Source organism: Phalacrocorax aristotelis, chromosome 4 (genome assembly GCF_949628215.1).
Source record: "Phalacrocorax aristotelis chromosome 4, bGulAri2.1, whole genome shotgun sequence".
Classification (NCBI taxonomy): Eukaryota; Metazoa; Chordata; class Aves; order Suliformes; family Phalacrocoracidae; genus Phalacrocorax; species Phalacrocorax aristotelis.
Genome location: NC_134279.1, coordinates 63,806,866 through 63,832,264, shown reverse-complemented (window position 1 = coordinate 63,832,264; position 25,399 = coordinate 63,806,866). Strand labels below are relative to the sequence as shown.

At 41.0% G+C, this 25,399-nt stretch overlaps 1 protein-coding gene across 1 annotated transcript; it reads left to right on the top strand.

Moving 5' to 3' along the window:
• The first annotated feature begins 1,238 nt into the window (after positions 1–1,238).
• On the top strand, positions 1,239–23,247 carry SLC34A2 (solute carrier family 34 member 2). Its single transcript, XM_075091733.1, has 13 exons — positions 1,239–1,386; positions 7,216–7,330; positions 7,434–7,571; positions 8,154–8,282; positions 9,204–9,347; positions 9,972–10,083; positions 11,822–12,017; positions 12,755–12,850; positions 15,334–15,454; positions 16,171–16,338; positions 17,728–17,844; positions 17,932–18,056; positions 19,686–23,247. The coding sequence occupies exons 1-13, from the start codon at positions 1,288–1,290 to the stop codon at positions 20,259–20,261; spliced, it is 2,136 nt and encodes a 711-aa protein (XP_074947834.1). The 5' UTR covers positions 1,239–1,287; the 3' UTR covers positions 20,262–23,247.
• Positions 23,248–25,399: the final 2,152 nt, after the last annotated feature.

Below are 25,399 nucleotides of genomic sequence, written 5' to 3'. Positions count from 1 at the left end.
TGTGAACCACGAAGGTGGACCTTGGGTCCATTTTCCATTACTTCTTTCCACTTGGGACTGGTCTCTGCTTTGCACAGAAGAAAAATTGGTTTCCTTTCCACAGCCATCTTTGTGCAAACTGCAGCTGGGAAGGGTGAGGCAGGGCTGGTGCTTTCAAACTTGGGCTGCAACATCAGCTGTGCCCAGGGTAATGGGGGCAAGGGGGTATACACCAGGAAGAGCCACTGCAGCCAGGGGAGGTGCTTGGCAGTTCCACTGCAGCGATGTGATGCTGTTTACGGGGTTGTGGAGGCTTTTATGATCACTACTTATTAAACATTTCTTATGCCAATGCAGGTGAAGAGTAAGTTGTGACTCACAGCTCCAAAGGCTGGGCGTCTCTGCAGGACTGAAAGGCGCAAAAAGCAAGAGTTTTATTTTTCTAAGTTACTAAGTCACTAAGCTGCTGGGAGATATGACCACATGCACGCAGACAAAGCAGATCTGCTAATTAGGCTGCTCGTTTACAGCTTATTTTCTCGGTACAGGTTGCCCATCGAAACAGAAAACATTCAAAGATAATAAAGCTACGGTGCCTAATGCAGTCCCACCCCACCAGCTCCCCGCTAAGCTCGTCAGTAGAACAGATAGCACTGCTCTGTGTAATCTGTAATGCCATACTGTATTTATTGAATAGCATATCTATTTATCATATAGCCTTCTTTGTGGCTAGCATTCTGAATGCAATTATCAAAGGTGTCCTTGCATCTTTAAATCTCATTTAGAAGGAGAGCCACAGCCAAAATGCTAATGAGCTCGCCTTAACTGTAAACATTGAGCACTGATGAGAATGAAACTCCATCCTCTGTTCTCAAAGAAGTTCTTACATGGTTCCTACTTACACCGTTTTTTATCTGATTCTCCTTCACTTCTGTTCTTAGGCAGATTAATAGGTACCTGAACAGACAAATAACAGTACTACATCTTCTTCACACCCTTTTGACAGACTTTTGAGATTGCAAAATATTTTTGGAAAACCATTATTGGAAAAAAGATTACTGGATGATCAGGTGGATGGCAATTTTTCAGGCTGGAACAAACCGTTCCCCAGCATTCACATGAACACATTAGTAACTCGTACTTAAATGTTGATGAGACATTTTTTAGAATGTGATAAGTGTGAAATAGCCCTTAGTTTTATCAGTCTTGGTTACTGCCCACTCCTGCTAAAAAAAGGTTGATTGTGAGCATTAAGTTGCAGGTAGGCAGTGCCTCTGGACTGTAAAATAGGAATGTTAGTGCGCAGTGATGAAAGCAAACTTTGCTCAACACCTGTCTATATATATTGCAGGTTTCAGTGGCTGCCCAGTTGATCCGTTTGCTCTGTTGTCTGGGAATAAAGAAGTGGTAAGTAAGAACAACTAAGACCAAGTTTTCTTTTCTTCTTCTTTGAACTTGTTTAGCTTGTAAATCCAAAGCTCTGCTTTTGCAGCTCAAGGTATGGAAACGGAGAACTAATGTGGGGAACTGGAGTAGCATGTGAAATGTCATCCACTTGTTAGCATTTTCACCTTGTGTTATTTCAACTGCATTTATATTTTAAGGAAGTGATAAAAAATCATAGTTCTAAAAACAAACTGCTACTTTTTGTCTGCAAATAAGTAGGTTTATTTTTATGGAGTTTGATAAAGAAAAAAAGCATTTTATTAGCAGCTGTCAAAAAAAAACCCAAAATAACTGCCTATAGCAGAAGAAAGTATTATGTTAACTATTATTTAGACAGAAGTGAGGTTTTAAGTCATAGTAATCAGTGATATTGGATACTGGAAAATGTCTGGGATATGATTAATGAAACATTGGAAGGCAATACTGTCAGTTCATGTGTTAGCATAGATAGTGTGTGAAGTCTGTGTGCTGCACTGTGGTCGTGTCAGGCTATTCTTGATGGAAACATTTTCTTATGCTAATTTGGTTTGATACAGGTTGTAAAGGGAATACATTAGTCTAATGTAGTTAGCTCAAGTAATGTGGCAGTAGGCAGAAATCAACTGGTTTCTCAGTAACTTTTATTAGCAGCTCTTCATTTAGATCAGTAAGTCTTTTTAATGTCATTACTTTTTGTCTCTTGATTCCTTGCTATGTGTTTTGTGTTCACGATGGGGTAGATCTGTTGTATTTCCTTGTTGGTACATTTTTTTGTGTTTTTGGTTTTTGTGTGGTTTTTTTCATTATTCTAAATAAGTAATTATTTTATTTAAATACCTAGTAGGCATTTCAAGAAGTTCACTGATGTTTCCTGGCTCTGGCTCTTCAGTGGCAGTGTCTGGTGCTTTGCCTGGTTGTGAATGCAAAAATTAATGTTTGGAATTTGTTTTGTCTCTGCACTTCCTTAGAAATTAGTTCTCTTTGCTAATTTGTTTTATATGTGGTTTTTTTTGGTTTTGCTATGTGTTAGATTCAAGCTTGTAAGCAATAAGTCTAAGGGATCCATAGGAATAAACAGTGAGCACAATGCTAATTTTTTTAGCTTTCACATATTCATTTTGTCCTTAACTACTATGTTAGTTGAAAGTTTACATCCCGGCTAAGCCTGCTAACTTATTCAGGGAAAAAGCCCCAAGGAAGCAGCTGGTGCCAGAGCAAAGGCAAGAGTCGTTCCTAGCAAGGATGAATCATTGCTGGTGTTTAATTAGGTCATTGCCTGTTCTGTTGCACCCGGGGCTTTGTGGCTTCCATGGAACAGGTTCTGGGGCAAAATTATCAGCTGATGTAAAGCTACCAAATTACTTTCTGCTGGCTGAAGATCTTTTCTTTCCCGTCTCTACATAATGTGCTTCTATGTTGGAAAAGATAAATTTTGAGGGGGGGAGGGGGAACCCCAGTATTTCTTCAAGCTGTGTATAAGAAGGGTTGCTGTGTAGCTTGGTATTTACTCCTATGAAGTATGTGTGGTAAATATTCATATTTACTAAGTCATACAGATATCAGATCAGCTGATAGATCCCTTTTTAACATAAAAACCATAGTGCAGTGGTGAATGACAAGAAAGTGATCTGTATTTGTAGAAAAGCTGAGAGAGGAGGAGAGCAAGTGAGAGAGGGGAAAGCCTGATTGAACTCCTAACTCGATTTGGAGCTGCTTAAGCAACCTGTAGGCACATGTACGGTCATGTTAGTGGTTGTTGCAGTTATTACCATTTGGTTTTGAAAATACTGCTATTTTCTCCAGTACTTTTATTTCATCTCGGTTTGACAGGGTCTGTTCCCCTGGAGGTTAGATTTCTTTAAGGCTTACTGCTTCATAGTTCTTATTTCAGGCACAATGTGGCCTTTCAGTGCGCTGTCACGGGTGGAGAGGTACAAACAATACCGTCCAGGCACATGCAAGTGGTAGTTCATATTCTCTGTGTTAAGTCCAGCAAAATAAATAGATTTACAACTGTTTCTGATCTAAAACTGAAAAGCACCGAGAGTCTAGCCCTGCAACCAGGGCTGTTACAGTCCAATGAGTCACTGAGGAACGCAATATAGGGCAACTGCATGACACCTAGTGTTGCTCAAATAATTCCCCTCAGACTTTAACTCTTCGAAAAGCTGCAGTGAGAGAATGAATATGGCTATAAAAACCACGGGACCCCACTTCGGCTTCAACTTTCTCTCTCACATTTTATTTCAGAATTTGAATGCCATCATTTCCATCTATCTGCCTCTTAGGAGCAGGAGGTTTCAGTTTCTTTTGGAGTTAGAAAGGATGTCACACGTAGTTAGCATTTTCCAAAGACGAGGAAAGACTATACTTACACCGAAAGGAGCATACACGATGGTGTGAGAGGATTTGCCGTGATGTCCACCGAAACGGACTGGATTACAGTTTGCGCAGGCATTAGTTTTCAGACCTTTGCAATATGCATAGCATATTTTGACCTGCCACTTTCAGGAGGAAATTAGCTCCCATTTCAGCACAGGTCTGCACAGGTGGATATCCAAAGCACCAATGCTTATCTGGATGCGAGCTCCACGACTGCTTCATGGGTGCAGGTGTCCTGGCCAGCATCCTGCCAACTAAGCCGGGAACCGGGCGCGTGGTGCTGAGACACCCAGTGCTGAGACACCCAGGCTGGCACAGGGATGGGCAGAGCTCATCACTCCGGGCACCTCATCCAACAATTGTGGCTATCCTGCCTTTGGACCTCGACCGGTGTGTCCAGCTGAACGTAGCTCCTTGTTGTGGCATGCATCGTCATCGGCCCATCCTCTGCCTGTTCTCTAACATGTTCCATCGCAGTGTAGTTGTGTCTTCAGTGTTCAAAAGTAAACCACTATTAGGGTTTTCATTGTCATTTATATCTTGCGTCAAATGATGTTCGTCTTTTATACTGCGCTTGACGTCAGCCTTTCCAAAGACGCAGCTAATATGAGCTGCCAGGGAATGATGCAGTTAGCTTTGTCACCCCACTGCCCTGCTACTCTGCAGCACCCAGATTTTCTTCTGAGTATTTTCTCAAGACGTTAAAGTCTATTGGGGCCAAGGAAGAATTCCTTGAAGGGAAAACTGTAGAATGTAGATTACCCTTGTAGGACAGCCATTAATTAACAGTAAGTAACTGTGGCCAGAACTCTAGCAAACAGAGTATCAGGTGGCTGTAAACTATCTTCTCAGCTGTTCCTCTTAACAAGAGTTGGGATCTGGAGAAAGCTGACAGCTTTGGTAGTGCTGCAAGGACCTATATGGTTCTGCTTTCATCGGTCCTTGATACCAATCACACAGAATGGGCTATTCCAGTCATACCTCTGTAAACCCAAATGGACAAGGCAAATACAGTAAGGACCTCCAGTATTCAAGTCTACCTTCCCAAATCAGAGGTTGACTAGGTCCCATATGAATAATTTTATATGCATACCTGTAAAAAAAAACTTTTCCACAGAGGTGGTCAACTCTCATTCCAGGGTATTTAATTACATAAAGCAAAACCAGTAATAGTACATGACGTACCTGTGGGATCCTGAGCACCTCAGGAACATGAGAGATGCTTGTTATGAAAAAATGTCCTTCTGAATTCTTGAACGGGGAGAGTTTATTTAGGAGACATAGAGGCTGTTTGCTGAAGTTTTCAAGCTCCAGTTTCTCCAGTGAATGCATCGGCTCAGTTTCCGTACAGTAATCATGCAGGCTGAATCCTTCATTTCCGTACGAAATGTAACAGGAGAGCTGTAAAAGTACTGATGGCATCTCTAGGGCTGGTGGTGTGCAGCATATTCTCTCTCTGCCTTTGGTAGGTATATGTTGTCAATGCAACTTCACATCTGAATTTCCAACACATTTTCGCAGTTGTATTTCAATTAAGAAGCACTTGTGCTGAGCAGTTATATTTTTTAGAGCTCTTTAAATGCTAAACATGTATAAATGAAACTTGTTTAGCAAGACAGAGGTGTTCCGGCATGGGTGGGGCTTGGAGGTTGCTCTGGCATGGGTGAAAATATGAGAATTTGCTCCAAGCAAATGGAAACCCTGTTGAAACAAGCAAGAGTGATTTTCTTCCATCTGTTCTGAGATCTTCCTTTGTGCATCTTTGGAGCTGGTCTGGATCTTACACCACAGATAAAGAATGTGTAAAAGCATATTTTTTGTTAATGGGATTGTAGAATAATTTTTCCTGCTGATGTGGGAGGGGAGATACTCTTTTCTTTATGGAGTGCCAGAAGACAATACCCTTCTCTGTTGCAGTAAGACATGAGTGATTTTGTCTGTGACATTTCCTTCCCAGCTAAAGGAGGAGGATGTGTTTCTTATTGACATGGGCAGGGACAAAACATTTTCACCATCAGCTACATAAAGGATTATGATTAAATGAATGACTAATTGTACTCCCTTAGAGTGGCTGATAAATGCAGGTGAACCTTGTTTACAGGAGCATGGTACCAGCTCTGACACTGACTTTTGGAGGCTGGGAGCAGGTGCCCTGTTTATGGGGAGCATTGTGGGCAAATTCACTATCCAGGGTTTCAGCCATGCGGGCGACAGACGTGGTGGCCGCAGGGCAGCTTTGCCTGTGGCACTGACTGACTCGTGTGGCAGAGAGGGTGGAAGAGACAGGCCCAAAGGTGAGGCTTTTCTGGGTAGGGTTCACTTCTCTCTTCCTTTCCACTGAGTTTGTGGTTATGCTGGCTGTGGTAACCAACAGCCTTACAGGCCTAGAAAGGTAGAAGTATGATATATGGCCTTGGCTCCCCATGGTCAACTTCCCCCTCTTTCACATCGCTTCCTCGGCCTTCCAATGTTGGTGAAGTAAGTAAGTAAGACCCTTCCAGGTTTTGGTTCAAGGAACAGTTGCCTTCTCCTCTTGTGCCTGGGCTAGGTCTGTCACATGTTCTTGTACCTGTGCTGGTAGGATTTGGCCATGTGATGTCTTGTTTTTTAAGTTATAATTTGTTAATATTACAATTCATGGCAAATATGCTCAAAAGGGGTCAGGGAAGAAGAGGTTCAGGCAGAGAGCCTACGTGAGATGGGCGAGCCTGACCTTGCTGCCACTAAATCAGCTTCACTTGCAGCATCAGCTCTGAGTTACAGGCAAATACAGACCTGCAAATGGCCACTGCTGTCTAATTATGCTCTTGTCCAGTCATTCAGCAAGCATCATTCTGGAGCTCAAAACTCTCAAATCTTCCTCCACCTTGTCCAGGGTCACATTCCCCTCCGTGCTTCCATGGGAATGAATCAGTAAAAGCAACAAGAAGATAGTGTTTAGCATACAGGACCCAAACTAGGCAATGCTTTAGGGAAGAACTTTCTTTGCTAAGGTCTGTATATTGAATTACCAGTTTGGTAAAGGCAGTCAGTTAAATACAGAAGCTCGAAGAAGGTAAAAGAGTCCTCTGACTTTTTGCTGAAAGGTCATAGATGAATTAAAGAAATTCCTAAGGCTTGGAAAGCAGAGGAATCTTTGCTTTCATGACAGTTAAAAGTGAACAAAAATACATGCATGAGATGGGAATATTTATTTAATTACGTAAATTACACAAATAAATAAACTGTGTGATTTAAAAAATGAGAAAACAATTTTGAAAATAAAGGAATAATTCATAAAGATTAATAAAAAAGCTGTGTTCAAGGTCAGATTGCTTTGATTCCATTTCCATCTCTTTTGCTTTTAAACTTAATCATATTTCTCACATACCCTGTTTTAAGTTAAATATTTTGACAGTGCGAGCATTTTAATTAGCACTATTTTGTTAGTCACAGATCATGGCTCCCTGGCCTGAGGTGGAAAAGCCTGAAACCAATAACTATATTGGGGACTCTTCCAAACAAAACCAGAACATGGGCGGGAGAGAAGGAGAAAATCACAAAGGTAATGTGTGCTCACCTGTGAGTTACAAAGATGTATAAGTTTTGGGGCTCCTTGGAGAAGATGGAAAGCAATTAAACCATTTTTTAAATGTGTATTTCATCAGGCAATGTGGCTTCACTTGGAAATAAAGGGGAAATTCAACCTGCATTCTCCACAATAGCCTTGATAGATGAGACAAGGCCGGAAGAAGACGACCCATGGGCTCTGCCGGAACTGCAGGACACTGGGGTCAAGTGGTCAGGTAGCCATTTCTCAGCAAATAAGTTACCTGCATTTATTTTTTCCATCACTTCCGCTCTCTTTGTCTCGGTGGTTTGTCTGAAATGATATTTGCTGTGGAATTTAATTTAAGATTTGAGGAGTTTTCAGATGTAGGCTTTACACTCTGTCTCACATTCCCCAGTGGTGAATGGGAATATTTTATTTAGTCAGTTAAGAAGAATCTGGAAATCATGCTGCTTACGCTCCTTAAAACACAAGGAGCTATATGGAAAGCAACCCCAAACTAATATATTTTTATATCCAGGTTCCTATTGGTCTTTGTTTAATCAGTAGAATGACTGTGTAAAACTGAGGGTCAATTTCAGGCTTCATAAGGCTTTTGTTATATACCAAAAGCTTTTACATGATAAAACTAAGTAAATAAGCTACCTGCTTCTGCAGTTAAAATTTGATTAAGGAGAATATTGGTTCAGGTTTAATCACACACTGGCGTCACAACACCGTCTTTGACTCTGTAGCCTCTGCTTGTGGGCTGGATTGTTTCAGAGAGAACACCAAATACAACAGCAAGTCTTTTATGAATAACGTCTTTGTTTTGCAGAGCTGGATAGAAAAGGAAAAATCATTCGTGTACTCTACGGGATAGGGAAGTTTATTATGCTACTTGGATTACTCTACTTGTTTGTGTGTTCTCTGGATGTACTGAGCTCTGCTTTTCAACTGGTAGGAGGTATGAAAATGTCTAAAATGTCAAGAATAAACTATGAATGAGGCAGTAAATTTCATCTGAGTGGCTAAATTACAAGTATCACTCTTCAAGAACATTCTCCATAGATTTATGTGTTGCGATATAGATTCAGAAGGAAGTAGCTCTGACTGAATACTGACCTTCATTTGTTTGAAAGGGCCTTTGTTTCTCAAATCCCAAGGAGCTGTTTATGTAGGGAATATTGGTCTTAGTAGGTTCCTGTTACTTCAGTGACAGTTTACATGAATACTTCTGTGCATAGATCTGTCCCGTGTGAAAGACATTTCAACAAGGTGAAATATGAAGGTTGTGCTCTAGATCAAAGCATCCAGCACTGAAATGTCCCCCAAATCCTTCAAAGACAAAAACTACTGAAATGTAACTTTTACATTTATTTGTCTCCAAGGGTTGAATCCTGCTGATGGATTCAGACGTGGTTATCAGAGAAATATGTGAGCTTCTGTGGAAGCATTTTGGATTTTTGGCAACACAGAAAGCTACAAGAACAGAATTACACAGGATTATTAAAATGGTTTTCCTTGATGCAGTAACCAAAAATATCAAGGCAGTAATTAGCATTTAAATCTATGCATGTGTGTTTTTTTGTCCTACAGTCTTTCCTCTGATAGCTGTGGTTTTACATGGTTCTCTGCAGAGCTCAGTAGAGTGTGTTCAGTCACTGAGATGAGAGAATATAAAGTATTTTCTGGTAACAGAGAAGCTGAGAGTTCAGGACCTGAATTTGGATCCTTGGGCTTCATCACCTTGTACATTTTTTGGCTGGCAAGCATGGCTATACATATATATCAATTAAATGGTTGAATGATCTTTAATTAAATGCTCTGATAATTCCTATGGACTTTACCTTCCACTTCCCTCACTCTGAGAATATGTTGTTTGTAGGTAAAGCAGCAGGGGACATTTTTCAAGATGATTCAGTGCTGTCTAACCCTGTTGCGGGGTTGGTGATTGGAGTTCTGGTGACTGTTATGGTCCAGAGCTCCAGCACTTCTTCATCCATTGTGGTCAGCATGGTGTCCTCCACATGTAAGTCTGATTACAGCATCTTCCTAGAGATCACTCATAAATCTTGGTCTGGGGTGCAGAAATCCCCCCCTGTATTGAAGCTGTTGAAGCTCTGAGTGTAAAACAACAGACTGCAGGAAAAGATTTTCACAGCTGTTGCCCTGATATAAAATAAGATTTTAAAAAGTAATAATTAATAGTAGTGGTGGTGGTGGTCATGGTAAGTCCATAACTGCAATGAAAATAATTGAAAGCCTTGGCATTGAATGCATTACTTTTGGAAGTATATGCTTAGTTTTCTCATGTTACTGAACTTCATTTGTTTTGTGGCATAATTTCAAAATTCTGCAGTAAGTAGGAAAATGCCTGGGAAAGAGGAGACTTTGTCTTACTCTGGCCTTCTAACTTGTGGTGAAAAGGGATAACCATGGGCTACAGTTTCAGTGGGTATCATGGGACTAAGGGAGTACCATGTTCACAGGGGGCTTGATTAAAGCAAATGTACCTGGATTGGAGCACCTAATCCCAGTGACATCACGGGAAGTCAGGGTTCCAGTGACATTGACAGATGTTAATTTTCATTGGTGCAAAAATCTTGCTGATGATCTGATTTTTTCATTCAGTGCTTCCTTTTCTGCGTTCTAGTGCTGACTGTTCAATCAGCTATTCCTATCATAATGGGAGCAAACATTGGCACCTCAGTTACAAACACAGTTGTGGCACTCATGCAAGCTGGGGACAGGAACGAATTTAGAAGGTATTGTACTTCAACACTAGATCTGAAAAGTTGCTTTTCTTCCTTCTTTGTAGGTTTTCTTCTATATTCCTTATAACTGCTACAGCCATTCAACCTTTCTATTGACTGAAATTTGAATGTCCAGTTAGGAAAGTCACAAGCATGGCCATGGCCATGGCCAGTGTATAATGCTGTCTAGATATATGGCTTCATACACTTGAAGAAAAGCATATTGGGTCCCTTTAAACATTTTGTGCTTTTCTAAGAATCCACCATTTTTAACTGGATCTTGCACAAGGATAATTTTCAACTGCTCCCACTATACCACCTGCCTTTGATTATCTCATAATTATGGGAGGGCTGTACAAGAAGTTAGTATTACAGTATTTTGGTCTACTCTCCTTAAAAGAGACTGCAGGGTTGAAGACTTTTTAAGTCTACAGTAAGAAAGTGCTGGTAACTGTAGAGAAATTAAGTGTTCTGGCTGTCAAATATATACAGTGACAACTTTTAGACTGCCACTTGACATTATTGCTGAGAGAGCTCATGGCTTACTGGAGGTGGGCAGTAAACTTGGGAGGCATATGAGGCTTTGGTACCTTGTCATTGATGGCATACCAGACGTATGAAATACACCTAGCCCAAGCGTATTTCTCGAAGTTTTACTGTCCTGAATCTTTGGTTGTGCTATTCTCTGTCACTTAAATTCCAATGCCAAAGCAGCCTGTTAGTGTCTGGTCAGGAAAAGAATTTAAATAATAATGAGAAAAGTTTATTTTTAACATTCATTAACAACTTTAACAATCACTTTGGACTGTAAACTGAAGGTGGTAGGACTGTCAGTTTTGTTGGCCTGCTTTGAATGTTCTCCCTGATTATTTGTTGGCCTACTTTGAATGTTCCCAGTCAACCATTGGAATAATCTCCCCAGGGAAGTGGGTGACTCGGCCACATTGGACACCTTCAAGAGTCGTCTGGACAGGGTGCTGGGCCATCTTGTCTAGCCTGTGCTCTTCCTAGAAAGGTTGGACTACATGATCCCTGAGGTCCCTTCCAACCTGGGATTCTGTGATTATGCGTGATTTCCCTCAAGCAGTTTGTCGGTGGGAACCTAAATTACAGGATTAGCATTTCAAGAACTTTTTCCTCCACATTTTCTTCCTTTACAATGATTAATTTAAGGAGCTATATTTTAAAACAAATACAGGCAGATTGTAGAGAATTAAGAGTGCCACAAGCAGCTATTAGCAAGGTGGGAAAGAGTGCCTCTGAGGCAAGAGCTGTGGTTCCTCAGGCTGTGGAGGAGAACCTGGAAGGGAGCTGTACACTAATGATTTGCAAGAACATGTGAAAGGGCTGCAAAGAGCCATCTTCCCCCAAGAGTCAGGGAGAACAGGTTCCAGAGGCAGCACCTGGCTGAGGATTAAAAATGTACTAAAAATGGGTGAGAGGCAAAACAAATGTAGGCTGTACAGCCACTTCTTTCTTCAGACAAGCACTCTTGGCAGCCCTGTGTTAAGGATCACTTTTGCCTTTTCTAGTTTGTCTTGTCTCACTTGGCTGGCTCTTTCACTCAGTCCGTGGCATGGAGGCAATTTAGCACTCTACAGCAAAGCAGCCATCTCCTGTGACCCCAGAAACGAAATGTTTCCCATCCTGAAATGGGCTTCATCCCCACCTCTATGACTTCATTTTTAATTGATGTTGTGCACATGTTGTTTAATTAAAACTAGCTCTGTTTTTTGATTTCTTCTTGCAGGGCCTTTGCTGGGGCAACAATACATGATTTCTTTAACTGGCTCGCTGTGTTTGTGCTGTTGCCCATTGAAGTTATTTCTGGCTATCTTTACCATCTCACCAATGCTATAGTTGAGTCCTTTCATCTTGAAAGTGGTGAGGATGCCCCTGAGCTACTAAAAGTTATCACAGACCCCTTTACAAAGCTCATCATTGAGGTAAGCTCTTTCTTTCTTCAAGGAAGCTGCTCAGTCACAGCTAATCAAAATGCTTTGAAGGGGGTGGGGGCAGGGTTGCTCCCACTCACTTCCTTCTGTCCTTGGGGTAAAGCTCATTAGCAGATGGATTCTTCTTTTTGTTGACATTTCATAAAGCACCAGGTCTATATTTCCTGTTTCTATTTCCCCCACATTTCACCTTAATGATGATAGATCTAGCTAGGAGGACTGGCAAGGCAGGTGAGGACAAATACAGACACGTGGGATGGATGGGACGGTAGCCTGTTGCCTAGACATTGACAGATAGTACTAGCTGAGACAACCTAGCCCATCCAGCAGATCTGCGTAGGAGCTCAAGAGATGACACTGGAATTATGGGAAACTGGCACATACATAGAGGGGCAGCTGGATGCCAGAGGGGATGTGTCCTAAAACGATAGTAAATGCATTTAGGCAGTTGTGTCGGTGTAGTTGTCTAAACTACACCGTTTAAAAAGGGTGAGATGAGGTGGTGGATGATTTGGGGAGAATGAGACATGGTGTTTGTGCTAGTAGAGTTGTACATTTTTCTGCAAGTAAGCCCCTCCTACCTGTTGGGCAGCAGCTCCAGCATTAGAGGTCATGCAGACTTTACTGGGCTGAGCTTCCCAAGGGCGTTTTCTGAGTACAGCTGAACAGAATTGTGTGATGTAAGTAGAATAATGATTTTATTTTCTTCTTTTTTTTTTTTTTTAAAGCTTGATAAATCAGTAATAAATGCAATTGCTACAAATGATGTATCAGCAAAAAACAAAAGCCTGGTAAAGGTTTGGTGTTTAACGGAAACCAATACGGTGAGTATCATGCTAAGTTCTTTGTCAGGCTCCTTGGGAAGTATATTACTGATCTGTAGCTGACACTCCTTACCATAGGACTGTGAAATTGGATTTTTAAATGAGTATTTTTTTTGCAGCAGAAAAAGAATGAAAACAATTTAATGTAGTTTTTACTCCACTTAAATAAAGGATATCATACCAGTGGTGAGCTTGACCTTGTTGCTTTTGGTACCACGCAGGCCCTTGCTTATCAGAACCAGTGGTTTGGATCCAAGCCTTTTACTCCTTTCACATCCGAATGCCTTTAAATTCTGGTACTCCTACGAATGCCCTGACATGGAAAAAATCTGCAATATAGGCCAAAGAAAATGTCTTTTTGCCCACCATTTATCTACTCATCTAACCAGCTTTAGTCTTACGTGTGTTAGGGTGATCCGGTAGTAGCTGATTATTTGCAGCTTTCATGGAAAAATGCCCTCAGAGAAAGCCTCTATGGGGATATATATCATTGTTTTTCACCCAAGCAACACTGCAGCTTGAAGGAATCTGTTGCCCAGATCGACACCAATGAGTGTTTTGGTGAACTGTGGAGCTAAGTGTTTGGCTTGTGTTGTTCAGCTAACTAACAATTAGAGCATTAAATATCCCTTGGATCTCTAATTAGACTATTCTACCTGTTGGTATACATAGAAAAGTAATTCCTGAAGTCCTGAGGCAGAAGATGCTTATGGATACACAGCGGAGGTTAAAATTAAGAGCTTGGGTTTTCAGAGGAGCTCAGCTCCTATTGAATGACGGTCTGGATGGTCAGTGAAATGCTAGCTAGGGAGATAGTGCCAGGAGCAGAGCTGTGCTAATGTGAAACTCTGCTCAGGTTACACTGCTGAGGAGTTGGGTATTTCATCTCAGGGGAGGCATGATGCTTGGGCAGCTGTTCTGCTTTCAGTCCCCCAGCCTGCACTTGGCCACCCCTTCGTTGCCCTGCCCCAGCAGGCACAGCCTAACATTCAGAGAGGTCTGAGCCCCTGAGTCCTACAGTCCCCACCCCCCACCACCCCCATTAGAAGACAAGCAAGTACAGGGAAAGTGTAGGCTGTTACATTTCCATTTCCACTTTTTTTTCTGTGTTTATCTATATTTTGGCTGTGTAACTACTGCCCAAGCATACAGTCAAATTACAAAAACACATGAAACCCCATCAAGCTTGACATGAACTTGGTGGGGGCAATAGGAAGATCATTTAAATTATTTACATTCCTAATGGGTTAAACTAATTTCTGGCAAAAATGATCAAACAGACTTATGGCAGGGATAAATACATGCAGACCCCATATGTTTAAAGAAAAACATAGGATAAACATTTTGATATAATGCAGCTGCTTTGAAACTCAGATGTCTGAAAAAATTTCAGGAAAGAGAGAAACAACATTGTGTTGTGTTTGTAAAGGCTGATGTGTTGTGGCGGGCTGGAGACCAGGCGCTCCCTGAAGACATGGGGGCACAGGACCCACCCCCAGCTTTGCCCATCTGCATCAGCTGGAGGGGGAATGTGAATGCGGGTGTTTGCAGGCAGTGCCCAGAGAGCAAATATGATTTCTCTTTCTCCGTTTCTGCAAAAGAGAATAACTCAAACACATATTAAGTATACCTCCTGTTCAACAGTGTGGTTCAGAGTCCATTTGGCTGTTAGCTGCTTTTGTACAGTTCAGCCAGCAAACTTTGCCGTAATCTGCATAACGACTTATGGACCTAGCATCAGAATGCAATATGCCTGGGCAAGGAGTTCTTGTAAAGAAGGTTTTATTGTGGTATGAATAGAAATTCAGGTTCTGCTCAGTAATACTAATGCTAATCATAGTGTTAGTAATTAGCTCTTAGATAGCATTTGAACCTTAAAAAGAAAAGTAGTAGCAGCACTTCTGTCTTGACAGGAAAAGTGAGGCTCAGGAGGGCAGTGAGAGCAGCTTGTGCAGCAACAGGCGCTGCACTACAATTGTAGGTTTGGAATCACAGTCCTGTACAGTACTCAGATGATTAATTGCAGATAAGATGATGGTAAAGAGGTCTTTCTTTGACCCAAGGAAACCGTGGCACTGGCTGAAAAAGGAATGTCACTGTCCCCCAGCTGCAGCTGGACATGAATGTCATTCCACAGACCCTGACATCAGTAGTTAAGGTTCTTAGCTACTGTTCTAAGGTTCTTAGCTAACGTTCTTAGCTACTGATGACTTGGTGCTATGTTTATTACAATGAATAAGATTTGGGGTATATTTTAATCTTTAAATGCTGTATCAATTGACTTGGGTAACAGCACAACCACTTATTTTAAGACTGCAAAAAATTTTGTCTTGTCATGAATGCGGTACCAGGTTACACTCCAGTTTACACATATGCCTTTAATTGGTGAATGCTTGGTTGCAGTAAAAACCTAGAACTTTGCATGAGCTCTTAATGAAGGGTTGTAGGTGACTGAACTATCTGCTTTGTCTGGCAATCTTTAGACACTGCAGAATGTCACAATTCCACCTTCAGAAAATTGCACATCTCTTGACCTTTGCTGGACTGAAGGAAATGTGACATGGACCACCAAGAATGTAACCGAAACAGAATATATCAGTAAATGTAAGTAGTAGAACTATTTCTCCTTTGGTAATATTTTTACAAATGTATATGGCTTTCTAATGGTGTTAACAGACCACTTCAGAGGTATACTGAGAGGCACTTGCCTGTATATGGACATAAGGTACTACTGCAGGTGCAGTCAGAGCAGCCCGTGCTCTGTTGTAGCTACACAGGTGGAGTTACCAGCATCATCATGGTACCTGGCTGCAGATGGATCTCTTTCCACATGCCCTGGTTTCGGTAATCGAGGTCTTCAGTATCGTGTCACCCTTGCTGTTCAGGTGACTTGGAGCTACAGTTACGTTTGCTGTAATGGTTGCTTGGATATCTCCATCCCTATGCATGCCCTTCAGGACTTTGAGGAACCCTTCTCAGGCATGCAGCCACCTCCGGGAAGAATCGACCCACCATCCAGCTCGGAGCATACCAAAATTTCCTCATGCCCCTTGTATTCCCCTCTCTCACATGTGGTGGCCCAGCTCCTGCCTGCCCCACAAGCGTGCCCACTGCGTATTTTATAAGCATGTCCATACAAGAGCCCCTCTTGCCGTTCTCAGACATGGCTTTTGTGGAGCAAGGGAGGTGGTGTTTTCACTCTTTGCATCACCCCCTCAAGCTGTGTGTGCTTTCGTAGGGGCATGTATGAAAACCAGAGCTGGGCTTGGGATCAGAGCAAAAATATAGCTAGGCTGATTCATTTTCCTTTTCTCTTTCAGGCCAGCATCTCTTTGCAAACACAGACCTGCCTGATCTTGCCATCGGTCTCATCCTCCTGGCTTTGTCCCTGCTTGTTCTGTGCTCTTGTTTGGTGATGATCGTTAAGCTGTTAAACTCTGTGCTTAAAGGACAAGTGGCAAGTGTTATCAAGAAGATAATCAACACCGGTAATTATCTGCTTTTCCTGAAGATTGTTTTCAGGAATGACAAGGACACTGAGAACATCTGTTGGTATCTCCTGTTCTGGCAGATATTATAGAATAGTTTAAAGAAAACATTATTAGACCAAAATCGCGCCCCCCCCCCAACATTTTTTCTTGTTATTTTCTTCCTGTCAAAAGTCTATTAGAGAACAGCTTGCTTGTGAACTGCAGCAGAACTGCAGCAGATTAACAGCAACAGAGACCAAAGTCCAGGTTCTGTTTCTTGATGTGTAATGATTAGCTGCTAGAAGTGTAATGTTCCCATCCTCAAAAGATAACACTGAAGTACTGAGATCACGATTGCCTCCTCTGGCACAGAGCCTGCATGTTTCTTCTAAAGTTGAAAATAGTTTGTAGTGATTAATGAGCCCTTAATTCCCTTCGCTTGCCCTGTTCCACTCCTTAACCCTCTCTTCAGCAGGATAAGGCAGCCATGAATAGTGGAACTTTCTGTCTTTCCCTGTGTTCTCCGGGTGTTTTTTTCAGCCTGGATCCACTGAGTACAAATGTTTTTATTTTTCACTTGGATGCTTTTTCTTCATCCTCTCCTGAATGGAGAGGTTAGAACCTGCAGCAGAGAAAAGCAGTCCTGGGATGTCTCTGGTTGTGGCTGAAGAGAGAGTTCACAGAAATGGGGAAAGCAACAAAGTGGTCCCCTTGCTGGGGACTCTTCTCCTGGGCAAAGAACACTACCCGAATCAAAAATGAAGGGCAAAAAGTAACCAGCTGATGGTTGATGTTAATGTGTGATCTACTCTGTGTTCCTCTTGTGTCTTCCCAACTAAGTCAGTCCTCACTTCTTGGCTCACTCATAAATCTGCAGATTATGAGGGACCATTGTGCCTAGTTTCCTCTAATCAGTCCGATTAGCTTTTCTTTGCAAAGGTTAACAAGTGAATCTTTAGGAGTCGATCTGCTAGAAACTAGCTAGAACAAACAACCTGATTTTCTCAGGATGGTCTTCAGAGCTTCTGACAATCCAATCCATTCAGCGGGTGCCTGGTTGCTGAAACCAAGGCACTGAAAACACCTAGAAGGTGTTGTGTTGACCTCTGTGGAAACATTTCGGGTACCGAACTGTATTTCAACATAAACTCTACCCTGGGTCAGGACAAAATTCTACCTAGTCTAGTATCCATCTCAAAGTGTATCCAGTGGTGGAAGGTTGGAGTGCAGCAAACAGGGTAAATTAGAGTAGCAGAACAGACTCTGACCCAAAATCATGATGTAAGAGACAATACGAAAACAATATATCTGCAATTGAAATGCTTAATAGTCTTTCCACTGCTGTGTTACTGTTAGATAGAGCATTCTGTTATCCTAAAGACAATGTTCTCCCTCTGTTTTCTTTAGATTTCCCATTTCCTTTTACTTGGCTAGCTGGATACTTGGCTATGCTCGCAGGGGCTGGTATGACCTTCGTCGTCCAAAGTAGTTCCGTTTTCACATCTGCTATTACACCCCTTGTTGGTAAGTTGTCAATACTGTATTCTTTATGCCCATGTTTTATCTTCTTCATCATTCTGAAACCACTCAGTCCTGTTTCTTTTCTCCTAGGCATTGGCGTTATAAGCATTGAGCGCTCTTATCCCCTTACTTTAGGAGCTAACATTGGCACAACCACAACTGCTATACTTGCAGCTTTAGCAAGCCCAGGGAGTACACTAAAATATTCATTACAGGTCAGTATAAACCAATGCTTCATTGACTTCATTTAGAAGTTGCAACTTTTATGAAAAAAACCTGACAAAATTGGCTTTTAATCAAATATGCATGGATGTCATGCTTGATTTTGAGCTGTTAATGGCAGCTCATTAATTTCAACTACTAGAGCAAAAAGCTTTTAATAAACATTCTCAGAATGTCAATATACAGTAAAATCTTTCTTTCATAAATTGGGCTTGATCTGATTTAATTAATTCAGAATTCAGACAGGGTTGGCCACTTGACTCCTGATCATGGGGTCTCTGCAGCTTAGAATTCAGTGCCCATATGTCTGACAGCCCTTTTAGGTAACCCCCTATGAGGGTAACTAATTTCTGTAAGTTCCCGCCTCAGGACCCTAACTCTGTTCATGCAGTGTGTAGGGACTCCTGTAACCTAAGTGAAGGTTGTACAACCCATAAGATGGGAAGCTGTCTGCCTACCTGAGACTGCAGTGAGCATCATGACATCTATTTTCTCATTGTAAATCTAACCTGAGCAGGTTTTATTGAATTCCTTGTTGCCTCAGACTATTTGAAAAGTAGGCAGCCTGTCTTTGGGCTCCCATTTACCACCCAGTAAAGAACATTCCAGACAGAAGATAACATTTGAATGAACCCTCTACATCAAAGAGTGGAAAGATAATGAAATTTCCTTTGTGAAGCAGATGAATGTTTTGTGCTAGCCACAATAAATTAAGAAAATGACAAGTCCTTTTATTGTCCTCAGGCATGATAGAACAGATGTAATCATGAGAAGATACTATCTTGGCCAAGCCCAGATTTCATGATAACTTGCTGGTTTTATAACTTGCTTTAAAAATAAATCCCTGTACTTTCATATTTACTTTAGTCTGATAACAGTTATAGAATGAAAATAAGATAAGGTGAGCAGGGAATGTACTGTTTTGTTCAGTATATTCTTATTCTGTCTAAGAGACTTCTAAAAGCTTTAGCAAGTAGGTGTCTCTTCTCACTTATTTTTTAAAAAACATTTTGAAGAATGTGAATCAAATGATTACAAAAGACCCAGACAAAGTCATGTTCCAGGAATCTCCTCAGTGCCCTATAAACTTTTAGGTAATTTTTGGAAAATCTAGGTTTGAACCATTGACAAGATCTCAGTAGCGTGTATGCAATATCTAATTTACACTTCCCATCTTTTAATCGAAAACTGGTGGATGCAGAACCCAACAATGAACAGTTCTCATGTAGTTCTCATGCCTTACTAACAGCAAGACTGTTTCCTGATAGCTGTTTGATTTGCCAGGTTTATTTCTGATAGACTCCGTTTCTTGCAGCTGAAAGCTATATTTTAAGGCTTCTCCATCTGTGGAGAGATATGTCATCCCCTTTAGGCTTGCCTTGTTTCCAAATGCTGACCTTGTTTGTAGGCAGTGATCTTCTCAATGGATGAGGTATTAACGAGTCCTTGCTTTGTGCTAGGAAAGGCCTTGCAGTGAAATGGCACAAAAGACAAGAAAAAAGAGTAGGAAGCCCGAGGAAGGAAACTATGGAGTCTTAGTACCACTGGAAGTTATTGCCACATGAGCAGAACCATTTAAAGACATTTTAGTTAATGAACGTCTCAAATGTTTTTGCTTTCAGATTGCTCTGTGCCACTTTTTCTTCAACATCTCTGGGATTATTCTGTTTTACCCACTACCTTTTACCCGGCTGCCAATCCGCATGTGCAAGACCTTGGGAAACATAACAGCCAAGTACAGATGGTTTGCTATATTTTATCTTCTCGTCTGCTTCTTTCTTTTGCCATTGTTTATATTCGGCCTGTCACTGGCAGGCTGGCCAGTCCTTTTGGGTGTTTGCCTTCCCCTGTTTGCTCTTTTTATTGCTGTGATTGTAATTAATGTTATGCAGTCGAAGCGACCACATTCACTGCCTGAGAAGCTCCAAAACTGGGATTTCCTACCCATCTGGATGCACTCCCTAGAGCCTTGGGACAATATAATTATGTCTTCACTCTCTTTTTGTGGGAAACACTGCTGCGGCTTCTGCAAGTGCTGCAAAGTCAGTGCAGAACAGGAGGGTGCCAAAGACAAGCAGCTAAAAACTATGGAGGTTTATGAAAACACCATTGCAATGGCTGATGAAGAAAGAGGTGGAAGAAGGGAACCAGCTGCGGCTTGTGTTGAAAGAACAGGCACAAACAACACAGCCCTATAGTAGTGGATCAACCCATATTAGCAAAGATGCAGCACAGGACAGTCAGGCTCTTGAAAACCACCTTGGACAATGCACTGAGGACAGAGTGAACTTTTTGTTAGGCTCCTGCAGCCAGTGATATATCATTCATCAAGGAATGGAGTCAAACAAGCTTGACAGAGGCCCTAGAAAATCTATGATCAGGGGAAAAGCTAATGACAGCTTAGCTTACGGGAGGATGACCTATGCAGTACCTTCATCCAATGCTGTCAGTAGCAAACAAAAGAAATCCTGATGTAGTTCCATGAAAAGAGGGATGAAAGGATCAATTAAAACTTAATTTAAAAAAACCGAACAAACAATGCACTTGTAGGACACCCTTTTTGACCTACTGGTTTATTCAGCAGAAGTTACTTTATAATACCTAAAAAAGCTCTGGAAATGAAAAAGAAAAAAAAAAAAAAAAAGAAAAAAAGAAAGATAATCCTGATGTTTTCTTTGGCCTGTTTGCAGTGGTCAAAACAGAAGATGGTAGTCTTCCCAGTATGGACAAAACCTGTTCTATGTGTGTAAAGGAAAATGAAACCCTGGGACATCCTTCAGAAGCTCTGGGAGTTCTTTCTCTGGCACGAGGGTGTGCATAAGCCCATTTTGAGCCTGCTCTGTCTCCTTTAACATCAGGGACAGGAGTCATAATCTTTTATTATCTCAAGCTATAGTCCATAAAAGTAATTGCTTATCCCTCTGCTTAATGAAGGTTAAGCACTGGGTTTGGAGACACTGGGCGGCTACCAAAGGGCTTGATGGACTCAGGATGCGGTTGTGTGGCCATTCCTCTCTCTAGATGGTCCTCTCCCGTCCTGTTCACCATGTAATCCCACAGAGGAATGGTGCAGGAGGGAGGACAAGTGGCCAGTGTAGAGGAAGAGACCGCCACCCACGCCTGGGCTGATGCCAGGAGACCTGCGTGCAACTGTGGGTCAGTTTGGCTCAGCCACAAAATGACCTTTCAGAGTAGCAGTGGAAACTGGCTTTAAAGCTACAAAAGAAGGAACCTGGAGAGTAGATTATGGCTACCATGGGACATACAGTATTGTTTACTGGAGAGAAAGGAGTGTTCACTTTGTGCTCTGAACCACCCTCCTTGGAAATAATGTGAATTTTACTGGCAATTGTATATAGAAATCAAAATCCCAAATAAAATCCCTAAGTAGTGTAGTCACTATCATGTGTAGTCAATTCATAAGTAGCGTAGCACTTGGTGGGAAGCTGCTTGTGCTCAAATCTTACTGTTACTGATGTTTTAGTAAATGCTCGTGAGACTGCTCTGAATCATGGGCTGACAAAAGGCATAATTTCAATGCCAGAAAAAGGACATTTCAAAGACACACTGAGTACTTCTGCTGGCCTTCAATAGCTTAGATATCAGTGAATATGGGATAATATCTGAAGTCCAACCACTAACATTAAAAAAAAAATCAGGTGGCCGAGTGTAGACCAAGTGTCATTTACAGCCAGCTTACTTGGCTGAGTTGTAGATTAAATTTGTAATGGAAATGCTGAGAAGACCCTTAGTTTAACATTGGCACTCAGTGCTGCTAGAACACATTTACTTTGGAATAGATGTTTGTTTTCTGCAGGGCTCTGGAATTCAGGAGGTTGAATTCGACTATCAGGTAAATATGTACATTTTAGAAGTGAAATTTTTTTCATTTACTTTTTTAAACTGACATTTAAACCGGCAAACTATGCTGCTGAAAATGTGTTTGCAAATTGCATTCATACTGAGTTTCCAACTGTTTCTGTAATTGTGACCCACTGACAAAATGTTTAGAATCAGAGTGAATCTCCAAAAGCATCTAGTTTTGGTATAGTTCTGCTCTTTTGGGGTGTAGTAGCAGAGAGCAGAGCTATGCCAAAGTGTTCTTTTAAAAATTATTTTCCTTGTCCTTCCTATAGTTGAAACAGAATTTTGTCAGCATTTCATTTTTAAAGTGGAATTTTAATATCTTCAATAATTCTTCTTCATTTTATTCTCACAATTCTGGATGCTTTCAGAATCTTTTTCTTTAAGTCACAGTGTGCATTTCCCATGCTCTGTTTCTTCAGGAAAAATATGAGAAAAATATCCAGAATTCTTTCCAAGTTATCTCAAGTTTCCACTGACCATCCATTGAAACAGGAAACATTTTAATCTACTTTTACTCATTTGTTAAACAATGTGCACCTTATTTTGCATCTTGAGGTAAAACCATCAAGCACAGTGATAACAACTGTGGGAAAGTGGTTCTTTCTTACAAAAGAATCAGGGTAATAATTAATAGTCAAGCATATCAGTACTTTATGGTTCCTCATTGTAACGTTTCCCCTATGATATATTCAGTTCTTACTCTCCTTGCTCCAGGCCATATTGTGCCATTGTTTTAGGCAGATTCTGACAAAGATTTCTGTTTAACACTGGACAGCACAACATGTCCTGGCATTTTTCCCCCTCTACTCTTACCAAAAGATATTTACACTTTATTTATAATTATTTGAGTGTACAGAATTTTTCGTAAGTTATACATAAAAAGGTTTGTGATTGTGTTACATATTACATATTTGAAAACTATGCAATGTTTATCTACAAACTGTAAAAAGGAACTAGTGTATATTTTGTAATATAACTTTTCAAATTGTTTGTAACTGTGTATACTGCATATTATGGATGCTGTTGGCTCCATCAGTAGGTTATGTAAAGACTGTTAGCAATGCAGAGACAGATTTCTTAAAGATGAAAAACATCTACTATTTTCGTCATGTGGCTTAATGCACAAGGGTATCGAACCCTACTTTTCTAAAAGATTTGAATTTTCTGTAATGAAGAATTTTGCAAATACAAGGTTTCTAAAATACTTTTTTAAAAACTTAAACACTATATCTTTTAACTGTTTTGAGGCCAGTATATTACTTTGTCATGAATATTCATTTTATCTGTCCTCTTGCATTGAATGTAAAAATAAAGAGAAGTTTTAAAAAAAATCTTTTCATAATATCTGTTTATATACATACCATAGAAGGTTGCAGAAAAATAAGTATTCAGACAAGTTCTAGTCTGAGCTGATGCAATGCATAAGAAATGAGGTTAGCATCAAGCACTAAAGAAAACCACCTGAGGCCTGTGTCCAACATTTTCATGAGTGAGAGGTTTTCATGTGAAGAAAAATAAAAACAAATGCTCGGTGCAATTGTGTGGGTCAAGATGTTTTCCGGCAGGGTTCTGCAGACTGTCCTGAGTGAAGCTAAGCATGGGAGAGCAAAGCCAGGGCTGTTTTAACAACAGGATGCATGATAGTTACAGACAATTATGTGTACCACTATGCTCAGCCCAGATTCTCCCTTCGATGTGAAAGATTGCCAACAGAGTGTTTCCAAAATGCTTCTTATACCCCATGACCTGAGTGATGTCTGGCTTATAATTAGGCAAAAAATAGCCATCTTGCTCTTTTTTTAATCACCTGTGACTTACGGAGCTTAAAGTTAAGCCGATGGAGAGGACAAAAGGTACTCCTTAAATGCCTTAAAGATGATTAAAAAAGGTCATTAGACTTCCTAACTGCAAGCTCAACAGTAGCTGAGGAACCAGTCCCAAAAGAAAATGTCATTCCCAACTACACCTTATTTTAGTGAAATGAAGATAACGGAAGTGTTTCATAGAACAGAAATATTTATGCGCTACAGTGTAAACTGTCTTCTTCTAAAGATGTAAGCAGTAAGTATCCTAGGGCCTTGATTTAAAACTTACAGCTTCTTACACCCATGCAGAAATACTACAATTCTGTGTGCCATCACCTTCCATGACTCACTGTCCATCAGGAATCAAAGCGCATCCAGGAAACAAACACACACAGGTTGTGCCATCTCACCGTTTCCAAACTCTTTGCAGAGCTACCTAGGGCAAAGTTCAGCAATGCCTATAGGTATTTAACAGCAGGTTTGTCATGAAATGTTGCATTGATCAGAAACATTTAAAAGGTTCAAAACAATGCTTCAGCTACAGCTAATTGCATATTGCCCCTGCGACCGGTCTCAGTCCTCTTCCTTTCTGGTTGTGACTTAACTACCTTGTCCACAGCTCCTTCTGATGCTCCTGAAGTTTTTCACCCGCTGCTGAAGTTTCACGTTCACTTCCCCCAGTTTTAAATTCTTGTTAACACTGCATTTAAATGCACCAGGCCTACCACTATGTCATTAGTCAGAAATGCAGGTTAAACGCTTCATCACCTCTTTCTTTAGCTTACCGTGTAGTGGTGGGCACCCAGTCAGGTCCCCAGTACAGCCGCTGGCTGTGCCACTGAGAAATGCTGTTCTCTGATTTACAGAAAACTATTTGGGGGCACAGATTGTTGTGGTACCACTGGCAGTAGCTTAACCAACACACAATAGCAAAGGATCTGACCCCCTCAGCTAAAGAGTGAGCAGTACTGAGCAAAAATCCACTATTTCAAAAGCTGCGTAGGGAAGGATATACTCTATACAGATAGCAGGGAATGCCCCGCCACACTTCAGTTGCATAATTTCAGTGGGCTGTGCTTCCATGCAAGTGCTTTATCTGCATTCGGATGTTTTTTTCTCTCGCTAATGATCAATCCTAGTGTTGCCACATGGCAAAGGCATGACACTGTATGCGTAAACCCACTCGTGATATTTTTACAGTGAATACTCTGTAGATCTTGATCCCTTTATTACAATCCTACTACAAAGGAAACATGATTCATGTGAGAGAGCTGAGTATTTACTTCACATATCAGATAGTAATTATACTGATTTTCATTGAGCTGTCCCTAAGCAGGTTTCCCTTAACAACTGAGATCCGAGTGTTTCAACAAGATGGAGAAACAGTGAAGGCTAGCATTAAAATGTAACAAACATTCCACCTTACTCAGCACCTGATGGAATTCCCTAATTGCCATTTACACTTTTGAGGTGTATCAATCTTTTGACACTGCTCAGTGTCTAAGAACACATTACTGTGGCATAAACAATCAGGGTAATTACAGGAGAAGATATTTTGCAACCACGACCACAGTTGATAGATTGGGGTTTTTTACACAATGCAAAAACCATAAATTACAGGCCATGCAAACAATTTATGGGCCAAATGCTGCCCTCGGTTAGGC